The sequence below is a fragment of the Macrobrachium rosenbergii genome, chromosome 16, assembly GCF_040412425.1.
Source record: "Macrobrachium rosenbergii isolate ZJJX-2024 chromosome 16, ASM4041242v1, whole genome shotgun sequence".
Classification (NCBI taxonomy): Eukaryota; Metazoa; Arthropoda; class Malacostraca; order Decapoda; family Palaemonidae; genus Macrobrachium; species Macrobrachium rosenbergii.
The window spans coordinates 17,966,226-17,982,217 of NC_089756.1; the positions used below are offsets into that span (position 1 = coordinate 17,966,226).

General features: G+C 33.4%; 1 protein-coding gene across 1 annotated transcript in view; it reads left to right on the plus strand.

Annotated features, from left to right (window-relative positions):
* Nucleotides 1–413: 413 nt before the first annotated feature.
* The window catches only part of gudu (Armadillo repeat-containing protein gudu), a 30,862-nt gene continuing 15,283 nt past the window's right edge, over nt 414–15,992 (plus strand). Inside the window, exons 1-7 of the mRNA XM_067118147.1 lie at nt 414–538; nt 3,661–3,834; nt 6,176–6,331; nt 8,185–8,265; nt 11,462–11,590; nt 15,117–15,341; nt 15,665–15,775. Coding sequence (XP_066974248.1) covers nt 434–538; nt 3,661–3,834; nt 6,176–6,331; nt 8,185–8,265; nt 11,462–11,590; nt 15,117–15,341; nt 15,665–15,775 — 981 coding nt within the window. The 5' untranslated portion in view covers nt 414–433. The remainder of the gene's footprint in view (nt 539–3,660; nt 3,835–6,175; nt 6,332–8,184; nt 8,266–11,461; nt 11,591–15,116; nt 15,342–15,664; nt 15,776–15,992) is intronic.

The following is a 15,992-nucleotide window of genomic DNA, read 5'->3' on the forward strand; positions in this document are numbered from 1 at the left end:
ATATATATATATATATATATACCATATAAATCATTCCACAGGAAAACAAGAATGCATCCATTGTAATTTTTACCGCCTTTAAATGTCAAATCATGGAGGACCCACCCTGCAGAAAACCTCCACAATAGTGTCCTCTATTTATACCTAACACAAGGCTAATCATTATTCCGTTGATCCCTTCACTTCTACCCTACATAGCCTCTCTTCCTAGATGTTAATGGTTTTCTCTTCTAACACCTTATTCTCTCTGTTTAGCCAACCAACACATCTGAGTGTCCTCTCTTCCTCTGGGCCAAAACATATCCTTCTTTGTTCTCTCCATGTGTTCAGACCACCCACCCCAGAAATTTCAAAAAATTCATTGTATTGTCTTCATCCACTCTCAATGTAATATTTTTTTCTTTTCCAGAAAGGCCGAAAACACCTATCAATAATGATGGCATCAAGGAGACCTTCACTGGCGGTTCCTGGCAGGGACAGCAACCACAGCTCCGTCGACGGTCGGAGGCGATCCAGCGTCAGGCTTTCCCAGGGCCAGGTATGCGAAAGGACCGTAACTGAACGGGTCACGTACAGGTTTTCAGTTGCAGGAGCAGGAAGCTGGTTCTTCCTCTGATCTCTTGTATGAATGTAAGGCACTAGGGTTCAAACCCTGTAGGGGGCTAGTGCCGTCATTGCACCTCACGTGGTGCACTGTAGGCATTACTTAAGGTTCTTTGCAGCATGCCTTCGACCCCTAGCTGCAACCCCTTTCGTTTCTTTTACTGTACCTCCTTTCATATTCTCTTTCTTCCATCTGACTTTCCATCCTCTCCTAACAATTGATTCATAGTGAAACTGCGAGGTTTTCCTCCTTTTACACCATTCAAACCTATTTACTGTCAATTTCCGTTTCAGCGCTGAATGACCTCATAGGTCCCAGTGCTTGGCCTTTGGCCTAAATTCCATATTCAATTCAACTAAGGTTCAAATTGAAGTAGTGAGCCCCGACCAAAAGGTTTGGCTCAATATAATATGTCTGCGAATGTCTATATGATTATTTCCTTGATTTTGTCGGACACTTTCGGGAATGCAATATTGGACACCCGCCACACACCTTGTAATATGTGTAGTATTTTCTTGATAGTCTCTCTCTCTCTCTCTCTCTCTCTCTCTCTCTCTCTCTCTCTCTCTCTCTCGTGATTCCTTACCTGGAAACAGAATTATATATATATATATAAATATATATATATATATATATATATATATTACATATATATATATGTATATATATACATATATATATACTGTATATATGTATATGTATATACATACATGCACACACACGTATATATATATATATATATATATATATATATATATATATATATATATATATATATATATATATGTATGTATATATATACATATATATATATATACTGTATATATGTATATGTATATTCATACATGCATACATATATATATATATATATATATATATATATATATATATATATATATATATATATATAAATGTATGTAAATATATATATATGTGTGTGCATGTGGATAGATAGATAGATAGGCATATAGATAATGATGAGGTAAAAATCAGCACATATTAAAAACTTATTTCCCAAAAAAATTGTCTCGATCGGAGCAAACACCATCTCCATCATCAATAAAAAAAAAATAATGAGGCCTGAAGCGTTCGGAACATCAAATCATTATTTCCAGAAAACCATCCACTACAGAGATATATTTCGTGGAACTGGCAACAATATAGATTATTTCCTCCCTGATAATCAAGGCCACCCTTCGTGACTGCGAAGAGCGAAGGCACTTCGGCGTGATCGCCTCCTGCTTCTGGTACTGTTATTGGATTTGTTTCTGCATTTCTTTCCGTTTTCCTTTCTGTGTTTCTTTCTGTTTGTCTTACCGTGCTTCTTTCTGTTTTTAGAGACCTTCGCTTTACGTTATTACTTTTACAAATTCGGGTTTTGATATTCCTTTTGCTAGTTTTCATGGTAAGTTGGTGTTTGATTGAAACCCTTAGTCCATGAATTAAAGAATCTATTTTGTGTGTTGATATATTTATATTAGTTATATATATATATATATATATATATATATATATATATATATATATATATATATATATGTGTGTGTGTGTGTGTGTGTGTGTATATATATATATATATATATATATATATATATATATATATATATATATATATATATATATATATATATATATATATGTGTGTGTGTGTGTGTGTGTGTGTGTATGTATGTATGTATGTACGTATGTATGTATGTATACAAATATGTATACGTATACAGTACATATATATATGTGTGTATACGTGCACGTATGTAATCTATCGAGATGCGATGTGGGGTGAGTTGGAAATCGATAGCGTAGCAAATGCAAACTTCCGCTGAGAACGACAGGAAACTCTAATGATGAAAGCGTAGTGTGGTTTAGGAAGCATAGCTTCACACACGAGCATTAATGAGTATATGAATGGATATTGATGAAGCAGGAAAGATATTAGAAACGGTCTTTTGAGCAGACTATTTTTTTTTTTTAATTTCTCCATTATTTAAAAGATGTGCCTTATAGGATTCTTCGAATACAAACCAGAAGTATAACGCTGAGGACGAAGGAATGCGTAGTATATTTGAAGTTGTTTGTCTCGCCTTGGTTTTAATCAGAGCACCCCACATTAAGGTAACTCCTTCAAAGTAAACAAATTGTATTGGGAAAATTTGCCCATACATGCTAATATATACCTAAATATGGGTCCGTGCACTTCCCAACTTTTCCATTGTTTTCGCAAAGTATAAAAAGATTGTTTTTTTTTTCTATCAAAATGTAAGTAATAGAAACTTAGATAAATTTATCTTTTACCAAACTCATCAAAAGTCGGGACGACTAACATGTCCAGGTGCGTTGCTGACAGTATTCCTCCCGAATTAGTTGTATATCTCTAACAACACGAATTCTAAACCGTTGTGTGATCCGCCCTGATCTACAAGAAAGAATAGCCTTCGACAATTTAGGTCATTCCTTTACACATCTGTTAACGTCGTTGTTATTTTGGCCCATTCTCTGTCGATAGAAGCCATGCAATGCTCTGCTGACCCGATTTTCTGTTTTGGGTCAAGTTTGAATAGAAACTGGTGTCATCAAGTGGTTGTGTGGTCAGTATTTTTTATTGAAGAAAGGATAATATTGAGGGATCGAAACTCGAGAATTTTTTTCTGGTGTACAGCTATTTGTCCTTGTACCTAAATTATATCATATGAGTAATCAACAAACAATCACGTGCGGAACGGAAATAAATTTCACATCGGACTCGAATCCAGGTCTTTCAATTTTAACCCAGATTAAATCTATATATATACATATATATATATATATATATATATATATATATATATATATATATATATATATATATATATATATATATATGTATGTATGTATGTATATATATATATATATATATATATATATATATATATATATATATATATATATATATATATATATAATGTAGTGTAGAGCCACATCCTACTGACCATTTAATGTTTCTCTTTTCACCATTTTTCAAATAATCCCAAAGCCATAAAAAACTAACACTTCTCCAACCGATCAATTCCTTCCCTTAGATAGAGGAGCTAAAATGCGCCGAAGAGGATGACACCCAAGACGAAGGAGACGATGACCAGGAGGATGATGAGGACTCCGACGAAGGGCAGGAGGAGGAGGAGGACCTCTATCAGATGGATCCTCAGACGGCCGAAACGTCCCCCGATTATTGGCAGATTCACAAGATGGTGAAGGTAGGAGGGGTTGGTGATTTTTGTACTTTTTTTTTATTTTTGGTTTTCACCTTAATTTTCTTTTAGAATCTATGTAAATTACACTTTTTATTCTCCGGAATTTCTGTCTTTATTTTTCGTATAATCTGTGTTTATTAATTATCTTTTTTTTTGTATTCCGGAATTTCTGTCTTTATTTTTTTATAATCTGTGTTTATTGATTATTTTTTTTTGTATTCGGAATTTCCGTCTTTATTTTTTTATAGTCTTTGTTGATTGATTATCTTTTTTTTTTATTCCAGAATTTCTGTCTTTATTTTTTATAATCTGCGGTAATCAATTATCTTTTATTTGTATTCCGGAAGTTCTGACTTTATTTTTTTATGATCTGTGTTTATTGATTATCTGTTTTTTTTATTCCGGAATTTCTGTCTTAATTTTTTTACAATCTGTGTTTATTAATTATCTTTTTTTTTTGCATTCCGGAATTTCTATTTTTTTTTATAATCTGTGTTTATTGATTATCTTTTTTTTAATTCCAGAATTTCTGTCTTTATTTTTTTATAATCTGTGTTAATTAATTATCTTTCTTTTGTGTTCCGGAATTTCTGTCTTTATTTTTTATAATCTGTGTTTATCAATTATCTTTTTTTTTGTATTTCGGAATTTCTGTCTTTATTTTTTTATAATCCGTGTTTATGAATTATCTTTTTTTTTGTATTTCGGAATTTCTGTCTTTATTTTTTTATAATCTGTGTTTATGAATTATCTTTTTTTTATTCCGGAATTTCTGTCTTAATTTTTTCATAATCTGTGTTAATTAAATTTTTTGTATTCCGGAAGTTCTGTTTTTATTTTTTATAATCTGCGTTATTTAATTATCATTTTTTTGTATTCCGGAAGTTTTGTCTTTATTTTTTTATAATCTGTGTTTGTCAATTATCTTTTTTTTATTCCGGAGTTTCTGTCTTTATTTGTTTATAATCTTTGTTAATTAATTATATCTTTTTTTTTGTATTCCGAAATTTCTGTCTTTATTTTTTATAATCTGTTTATTGATTATCTTTTTTTTGTATTTCGGAATTTCTTTCTTTATTTTTTTATAATCTTTGTTTATTAATTAACTTTTTTTTTGCATTCCAGAATCTCTATCTTATTTTTTTTTAAATATATGTTACTTACCCTTCTTTGTGTTCCGTATTAGGCAAGATTTGCCAACGACTAATTACCTTTTTTCTCAACTGTCTTCTAGTGAGACCTGTTTCGTGTTCATGTTACTTTCTAACTTTCTTTTATGTATTCTGGTGTTTTTTTTTTTTATTTAACACTTTTCTTTACTTTTTTTATTTTCGTGTCTTCTAGTATTCAACATATTTTCCTTTTTAAATTGCTATTCTACTATTTTTTATTTTATGACCGTCAATATTCAGTTGATTCTACTTTTGTCATTGTATTTTTTTTACCTATTTTCACTTCCTGTGTATTAGCTATTATTATCTATGGATTTTATATTTTTGTGTCTTGTGACTTTACCTGATGACAAGACAGCCGAGAATTCAAGTGACTACTGAACTAGAAATTTAGACACCGTGCTTACTTTTAATTGTATAAAGATTAAGTGTACGAAATTCGTAAAATGGATAACTTTCAGAAAACTCCTATGAGTTCATAAAATGCACGACTTTCACAAACCTAAGATTTTGATAAAAGCACAACTTTCAGAAAACTACTAAGGCTTCATGAATGTACGACTTTCATAAGACTTCTAAGATTTTGATAAACTCTTGGAGTTCATTACATGCACGACTTTCAGAAAACTACTTAGACTTCATCAAATGTACGACTTTCAGAAAAATACTTAGACTTCATAAAATGTACGACTTTCAAAAAGCTCCTAAGAGTTCATTACACGCACGACTTTCGGTAAACTACTTAGACTTCATCAAATGTACGGCTTTCAGAAAAATACTTAGGCTTCATAAAATGTACGGCTTTCAGAAAACTACATAAGCTTCATAAAATGTACGACTTTCAGAAAACTTCCGTTTATTTTTTCTCCACATAGGGGCATTTACTTGATGGGCCTCTTAACTTCTCCAGTAAGAAAGTGAGATGATTTTAAACAAAAATAGTGAAAGCAGTAAACAGTTTACAAAATAAGAATAAGTATTAAGATCTGACGCAATAATAATAATAATAATAATAATAATAATAATAATAATAATAATAATAATAATAATAATAATAATAATAATAATAATAATAATAATAATAATAAATAAATAAATAAATAAATAAATAAATAAATAAAATAAATAAATAAATAAATAAATAAAGAAATAACTAGACGACTGAATTTCAGTACCTGAAGGCCGGAAACGCCACCTGCACAGCCGTGGCACTCGTCGGCCTGAAAGACTGCGGCCTCCACCAGGAAGTGTGCCAGGTGGCACTCAAGATGGTTGGGGGCCTCGAGGTCCTACTCAACATACTGAGGACGAGCAACTTGAGGTGTAATGTGAGTAGTACTTTTTTTTTTAATGTTAATGGAGAGGCCGTGGGGACTGGCAACCTGAAGCTTCTATGTAACCCCCGGAGCCATAAAAGGCGCAGGGTTTAATTTTGGAGTGTAATGTAAGTACTTTTTTTTAATATTAATGGAGAGGCCGTTGGGACTGGCAACCCCGAGCTTCTATGTAGCCCCCAGAGGAATTAAAAGAATTGGGTTTAATTTTGGGAACACGTAAGTAGGAAGAGATATCCAGATATCCTGAGATGTAACGTGAGTACTGTTTTTTTTAATGTTAATGGGGAGTCCATTGGGACTGGCAACCCGGAGCTTCTGCGTAGCCCCTGAGTCATAAAAAGAGTGAGGATTAATTTTGGGAACGCGTAAATAGAGAGATATCCGGAACTTGGAGAAATTTTGAGTTTCGAGAAAGTTGAATTTAAATGACGAAGGAATAAAGTGGAGCTTCTCATTTTATAAATTCAAATTCTATTCGTGTTAGTAGCTGAGGAGATATTCAGAATTTGGAGAAAACTTGAGTTTCGAGAAAACTGAATTTAATTGAGGAAGGAATAAAGCGATGCTTCTCATTTTATAAATTCATTCTCTATTCAAATTAGTAACTGAGGAGATAACCAGAATTCGGAGAATTATGAGTTTCGAGAAAACTGAATTACACTGAAGAAAGAATCAAGTAATGGTTCTCATTTCACAAATTCAAACTATTCGAATTAGTATTTGAAAGATACTCTAACACCATAACCATTGTGTTTCTCTATACATCCTTTCTTGCGTCTTTCGTGGATGATACAAATGGAACCAAACAATAAACCTGATGATAGTTACGAAATGACCTCGTTCTAGACATGAATGGAGGAAATTAGGGCACAAACTCCTACGCATTCAAACCATTTCCTTATTCGGCATTTATGAAAAACTTCCGGAGTGTCCTGTACAGTATGTGGCGCGTTAACTATATCTATTAAAATTCTTCCACACACACACACAAACACACTCGATATCTGCACGGTAATCCACAACTCATGTGCCTCCACTCACGCGGTTCCCAAATAGTAAAGGGTCATGTGTGTGTGTGTATATATATGTGTATGTGTGTGTGTTTGCGTACGCGTGTGGGTGCATCTGTATATATATATATATATATATATATATATATATATATATATATATACTGTATAGATTATATGTGTATATGTATATATGTATACACACACTATATATGTATATATACATATATACATACATATACATACATATATATATATATATATATATATATATATATATATATATATATATATATATATATATATATATATATATTTTAATAATCGATTAGTCAACATATACTTGCTATCTCTTTTACCTCATCATCATTAAAGTATGTGTGTATTAAATAAACATTTAATCTCAACTTTCTCATCTTGCAAAACATTTCTAAAAGAGAAAAAATATATTCATTTATTTTTTTTTCTTTTCATGACAATTAACTCTAACGTGTCATGTTTGTCGAAAGCAATCAATTGCAAATGAAAGCTAAAACTACGAAAATTATAAATGAAAAATGAGTTCATTTATAATTTAATTGAATCGATAAGTTATTCAATTTGTTAGCTGTGTATTTATTTGTGTATTAATTAATTAATTAATTAATTAATTAATTAATTAATTTACTTATTTATTTATTTATTTATTTAATCTATTTACGTATATGTATATTTATTTATTTATTTATTTATTTATTTTTATTTATGTAATTAAATAATTAACTAATTAATTAATTTCTTTTAACTGTCTACTTATTTATTTGTCCGTCTATTAATTTATCGCTTTATTTCCAGGTTGGAGCTCTGCAAGTGTTAGAAGCAGCGTGTGGCCACGTGACCACAAGGGCAACGGTTTACAAACTGGGCGGATTACAGGTAAATCTCCCATGGAAAGCATACTTCACAGTAGAAATAGAAAGCGCAGAGTAACTCATACAAATAATGTGATCAAATTAACCAGGAAGTTAACCAGAGAAGGTTGTCATGTAATCGATTCAGGGGACGCATCGGCTTCAGGTGTTACGATAAGTGGCCAAATTCCACGAACAGGTGTTTCTTGAACGTTCGTCATCAGGTCCTCTGACATTTACACCACAGCGAATCATTTTTTATGTGCATTGTCATTTGTCGTTTATCTGAGCCTGGCCTTCTCTCTCTCTCTCTCTCTCTCTCTCTCTCTCTCTCTCTCTCTCTCTCTCTCTCTCTCTCTCTCTCTATTATATATATATATATATATGTGTGTGTGTGTGTGTGTGTGTGTACACACACACACACACACACACACACATGTATATATATATATATATATATATATATATATATATATATATATATATATATATATATATATATTACTTTTTCAGACAATACTTTTTCATTATGCCGACGCATTTTCTTTTTTCAAAATCTAATCAATTCCTTGATACCACCTGAAGCTTTTATAGACCGTTCGATACTCTCAAACCATTTTAAAAAAATACAGACCAAATATTTGCCTCCGAAATTGGAAAACTCATAAGCAACGCAGAACAGAAATTGTTCTGTTTGGAAATCTTATCAATTTTATCTAGTGTAATTTTACCTGCCACTGTTACCAACAACTGAAATGGTGTAGATTAAGTTTTCACGTATTGTTTTTAACTGTTGTTGTTATCTGCATGAGATCTGTGACAGGTAATTTTTCTTCAGTCAACAATGCGGAAGAGTTAGCCAGCTTTTTCTAAAAGAATAAAAAGGTTCTCCTAGAACAACAGTCACTGTTACGCTTTTGTTCGTTATGTAAAAGTCGCAGTTATGCCGTACATTCATCATCCGCAAATTTCTACGTTTGTCGTTTCATTTTCTCCTGAAGAACTTTGCTTATAAAGTTTTTTTACACTGCATTTCCTTTGTTATGGAAAGGACTCAATTTTCTCTTGCAATGGAATTTTTCTACGGAGGATTTCCAAAATATTCCTGACCAATAACTTCTCCTTGAAAGAGATTTATTCAATATCCCCATTTCAGTTCTTTCTTTTTGGGAGATTATTTATTCCTGCTATGAATTCCCATGTATTTTATTTTCCTCTGAACTTCCATTCCTAAGTTACGAATGCTTTAATGATGATGAGGCTAAAAAAAAAAAGGCAAGTATTGACTAATCAATTATTACTGATTTGGTCATTTACGTCGTTCCTGGTTAGTTTCCTCGTTACATTATATCTAATAACTCGATTACTGGTTTATTTGCAACAGTGAGATCGTCTGGAATTTTGAAAATAAAACAAAATTTTCTGTAAAATGATATTTAAGGATGTAGGTATTGTTTACATTTACAATGATAGAATATTTACAGTTCGTATTTGTCAAATTGTATGATTTTTGCTTTGGTATTTGTCAATCCTTCGTTGCCTGAACAAAAATTGAGAGTCCATTCAAATAAAGCACATTGATATAATGGGTTAAAGTTTTCAGTTTTCTGAAACGAAAACTATCGTGCCGGCTTTGTCTGTCCGTCCACACTTTTTTTTGTCAGCACTTTTTCTGTCCACCCTCAGATCTTAAAAATTACTGAGGTTAGAGGGCTGCAAATTGGTATGTTGATCATCCACACCCCAATCATTAATCATACCAAATTTCAGCCCTCTAGCTTCAGTAGTTTTATTTTATTTAAGATTAAAGTTAGCCATAATCGCGCGTTTGGCAACGCAAGAACACAGGCCACCACGGCCGGCTGAGAGTTTTATGGGCCGCAGCATTATGCTGAGACCACCGAAAGATAGATCTATTTTCGGTGGCCTTGATTATACGCTGTACAGAAAACTCGATTACGCCGAAGAAACTTCGGCGCATTTTTTACTTACCTTTATTTCACAAAATCTATGTCACTATTTCTCTTCATAATTCTTCAGTGGTCTTCTTCTGTCTTTGGTAACTTTATCTTGTTATCGACTCCTATCCATATCGTCTTTTTATCTTCAGATAACCTCAGCCTATCTTCAACAAACTCTGGCTATCTTTAGCATCCTCACCTTATCTGCAACAGCAACCTCTCCCTATCTTCAGCAACCTCTTTTTATCTTCAACAACTTCATCTTACCTTGAACAATCTCTCTTTATTATCAGCATCATCCTATCTACAATGAATTGTCAACAAACTCATCCTACCTACAATGTATTATCAACAGCCTCATCCTACCTACAATTTATTATCAAAAACCTCGTCCTACTTACAATTTTTTATCAACAACCTAATCCTACCTACAATGCATTATCAGTAACCTCATCCTACGTACAATGTATTATCAACAACCTCATCCTGCCTACAGTGTATTACCAACAACCTCACCCTACCTACAATGTGTTATCAACAACATCCTACCTACTATGATATCTCTCTGTCAGTATCTCTCACCCCTTTTAATAATCTCATCCTGTCCTGAATAGTCTTCAAAAGCCTCTCCCTTTCTTCAATAACCTCATTCCATCCAGTAACCTCTGTCTGCCAACGTAGGCAAACCCCACGGCAGTAGATTAGTGGTAATAGAAACAGACAAACAAAGAACGAACCTCATAATATTTTTTATTACTGTTTCCACATTTTAGATAGCAGCCGTTGGCATGTGTCTCGAACAGATGCGAAAAATGTTCCCATTTATCATTGTATATTTTCATATTATTTTTTTTATTTATTTTTCTCAGGGTGCAATACGTCTATGTTGGATCGTATGTACATGAATTATTATTATTATTATTATTATTATTATTATTATTATTATTATTATTATTATTATTAGAAATGGTGATTATCATAATTGTAACATTAACTGTAATTTGTTAAAAGCATCATAACCCATTTAAAGCATTAGGTCATCTTGTACGGAATTTCTTCAATTTCCATTACGGTATTAATTAAAAGGATAAAATATCGTCAAATAAGTCAGCTTGAAAATGTTTGCCATCTATGAATACGAGAAAAATTTCACGTGATCTCTTGCAATGCTGAAAGTGGTTCGGCCTTCTAAGTCTAATCATCTAAATACGATTAGAATGAATCATCCTTGATATCGACGTCCAATCTTTTTCTCTGCAGGTACTGCAAGGATTAGTAGGTCACAACAGCGTCGAAGTAAAGGGACTGGCAGCGTCAGTTCTAGCGCAGGTGTGCGCGCTATCGACGGCCAGATCTGCCCTTATCCGGGATGACGGGATACCGAAGTTGGTGAGTGTTGCTATATTGCGTGTCAGTCAGAATGACCACTCGTCTATATATATATATATATATATATATATATATATATATATATATATATATATATATATATATATATATATATATATATATATATATATATATATATATATATATAAATATATATATATATATATATATATATAAATATATATAAATATATATATATATATATATATATATATATACTGTATATATATATAAATATATATATATATATATATATATATATATATATATATATATATATATATATATATATATATATATATATATATATATATATATATATATATATATATATATATATGTATTATATTATATATATATATATATATATACAGTATATATATGTATTATATTTTATATATATATATATATATATATATATATATATATATATATATGTATTATATTATATATATATATATATATATATATATATATGTATGTATATATATATATATATATATATATATATATATATATATGTTATATATAATATATATATAAATATATATATATCTAAAAATCCACTATTACGTAATGACCAAAAACTGTATCTTGAAACAAATAAAAAATGAATAAAATCGGAGCTTTCAACCGTTTGCACGACGGTCCTCTCGAGCCAAAAGAATAAAAATATATGAATTTCTTAATAAAATAAAGCAAAAAATTAACTGGATTTCTTAACAGCCCGGGAAAACATCGAACAATCCTTCCGAGTGGCGTTTCCCATTATCTGTGTGCCAGACCTGCGATTTGTTTGAGTGGTTCCTTTCGTTAGTACGCAGCTCTTCGTTGGTGACCACGTGATTCGTACGTGGCAAACGACCATCGTTATCGTTTACTGTTCTTTCTGTGGCAGCTACCACTTCGACAACCTGTGCAGAGAGAGAGAGAGAGAGAGAGAGAGAGAGAGAGAGATGGGTGAGACGCAGTATCAAGGGCCAATTGGAATTTATGGACTGACGGGTCAGCTTGTCTGTGTTTGGCGTCCTGCGTAAAGGCTTCGTTGCCATCTACTTTTTGCAGATATTAATCAAAGCGCCTTCTACCACTCATCTAAGACTTGCTTTACAAATTTATATAGTTTTAGTTCCTCTCCCAATCCTTGACATAGTTTTCCTAACAATGTTCAGCAATGGCACCGCTTTGAGCTAAATATTTTACTGCTGTCTTTATGCTATTGCAATCTTACGTCCCTCCCTCTACCTGTCTCCCCAAAATAAAATAAATTGCAAATCTTGCATTGTAATGCATATACTCCTGTGTCCTTCGGCGTCAATAACCTAGATGTTGTGACGCCAGTTTTAATAGACATATTCCTATGTCTTTCCCATTGCTATCCTCATTACCAATACTGCGACTGTTATTCTTAGTGAGTTTTAATTCGATTGAATTTCCATATGTAAAAGCCACTTTTACACTACTAACGGAATTAATGAACTGGGCCCAGGCAGGCTGACTAACATGATGTCATTACCAGCGCAGGTTGAGTCACATGGCGTCATCTCCTCCAATAAAAGATGTCACGTGACTCTATCTCCTCATTTAAATGCTGAGTTACATGTCGTTATTTCCCCCAAATAAAGGTTGAGTTACATGACGTTACCTTCCCCAGTAAATACTGAGTCACGTGTTATTTCTCCCAAATGAAGATTGAGTTTCATGACGTTATCTCCCCCAGTAAATACTGAGTCACATGTTATTTTTCCAAAATAAAGGTTGAGTTACATGACGGTATCTCCCCCAGTAAATACTAAGTCACACGTTATTTTTTTCCAAATAAAGATTGAGTTTCATGACGTTACCTTCCCCAGTAAATACTGAGTCACATGTTATTTCTCCCAAAGAAAGATTGAGTTTCATGACGTTACCTCCCCCAGTAAATACTGAGTCACATGTTATTTTCCCCAAATGAAGATTGAGTTTCATGACGTTATCTCCCCCAGTAATACTAAGTCACATGTTATTTCTCCCAAATGAAGATTGAGTTTCATGACGTTATTCCCCAGTAAATACTGAGTCACATGTTATTTTCCCCAAATAAAGGTTGACTTACATGACGTTATCTCCCCCAGTAAATACTGAGTCACATGTTATTTCTCCCAAATAAAGATTGAGTTTCATGACATTACTCCCCCAGTAAATACTGAGTCACATGTTATTTTCCCCAAATAAAGGTTGAGTTACATGACGGTATCTCCCCAAGTAAATACTGAGTCACACGTTATTTTTTCCAAATAAAGATTGAGTTTCATGACGTTACCTTCCCCAGTAAATACTGAGTCACATGTTATTTCTCCCAAAGAAAGATTAAGTTTCATGACGTTACCTCCCCCAGTAAATACTGAGTCACATGTTATTTCTCCCAAATAAAGATTGAGTTTCATGACGATATATCCCCCCATAAAGGTTAAGTCATATGATATTTCCCCCAGTAAATGCTGAGTCACATAACGTTATCTCCCCCAGTTAAGGCTGAGTCACATGACGTTATCTCTCCCAAAAAAGGTTAAATCACATGACGCTATCTCCTCCAACAAAGATTAAGTCACATGACCATTTCCACCAATACAAGATGACTCATATGACGTTATCCCGCCCCCACCCCGTAAAGACTGAGTCACATGAAGTTATCTCCCCAATAAAGACTGAGTCACATAAAGCTGTCTCCCCCAGGAAATGCTACGTCACATGAAGTTATCTCCCCAGCTACCGCATATTTTAGTCACCGTTTATTGACACAGAAAATTTCAAACTCAAGAAAGAGCAATCACTTCAGAATCTCTAAACAGACTATAGGAATTATAATCTACGGAAAGGAAAACTAGGTGTCCAGAATAACAACTTTTTCATATTTCTCTCTATAAGCAATTGCGTTCTAGTAAACACAACGCGAGTAGATGATAATCTTAAATTACGTAGAACTGAACGGAAATGAATAGTTCATATTACTGATGAATTGTTCCAAAACTCCCAGACTCCTTCTTTAGTCTTTCCTTATTATTAGGCATCAGTTATTTTCCTTTTCATGTGTGTAAACATCGACACCCAAGATGTCAGTATTTTCTTGTACGTTTCGAATCCCTGACATCTGTTGTGGCCACATTCGATGAGTCTGAAGGTTTTGGTATCGTGGCCTGGCAACCTTTGGATCAACAGTGCTTACTGTTTCATAAAGGTAGGTCGCCAGGGTGCAATTATGAAGCCTTCAGATTTGTTGACTATGACTATAGGTGGTCTAAAAAACGCCATTTTTCTACTTAATTAAAACATTATCTCCAACATTTTACATATATCTACAACCAAGTGAAATAAATGTCCATAGGTCTACTATAGGACTCATACCCTTTAACACTTCGCCACACTAACAGGCGGCCTATGGGTAAGGCTCCGTGCTGGCATAAGCCAGCTTAATCTAAACCAACCAGTACTGACCAAGTCATCGCCTTGTCAAGCAGCCTTGTCCTAATCTCAGTCTTTCTTACAGGTATCTCTGCTACGGGGTGACCCCAATACTCTGTGCAACGACTCCGAAATGGGGGCTGCCGTCGAGGGCGCAGCGAGAGCCCTCTGGGCGTGCAGCGTTTCGAGGGCTGGCCGGAACGCCCTCCTGCGGGCGGGAGGTCTGGAGCTCATGGGGCAGCTACTTTGTATTCAGAAGACTTCTCTGCTCATACCTGTGGTCGGGGTCATTCATCAGTGCTTGACGGAGGTGATCGAAATCTAGGGTTTTCGAAAGATTTTATGATTAGTTTTTATCTATTTCTATCATACCAAACGAGGTTCAAGTAAAGGTTTTGTTCAGAAGACTCTGCTACTTTTTAATCTTTTTTTCATTGATTAGTTATCAAAGGGTGAGCTACCTGAAGATCTTTTAAGCCTTATTCATTCAATTTTCTTTTCGCCAGTGATCAGCTAGTAATAACATTCTTCATAGGATTGTTGTTACGTGGTTCACATTTCTTCATGTGGACACAAAATCCCTAAAATTCTTTTGCAGTTTTATTTATTTATTTTTTGGTCATTCATTTCCAGACTGCCTTCCGCGAGCGAGTGGAGCAAGCTGGATATACTTCGGCACTGGTGAAGCTACTCCATTCTCCTTCAAAACAGCTTCAAGTTTTGGCTACGAAAGCTATAGCCAGGGTAGGACCAGTAACTGATACATAAACATACAATGTATAACAAGTCCGCAGGGGAATGAACCCCTCCAAATATTTTCGTTAACATTCCTGTTGAAAATTTCAGTCTACTTTTTCTTTTCATTTGGTCTCGGTTACCTGAACCCAGGACTAACTGAGACCGACTTCAGAGGCCCACACAAGGCCTCTTATACCCTTAACACCTTAGCACAACTGGAGAC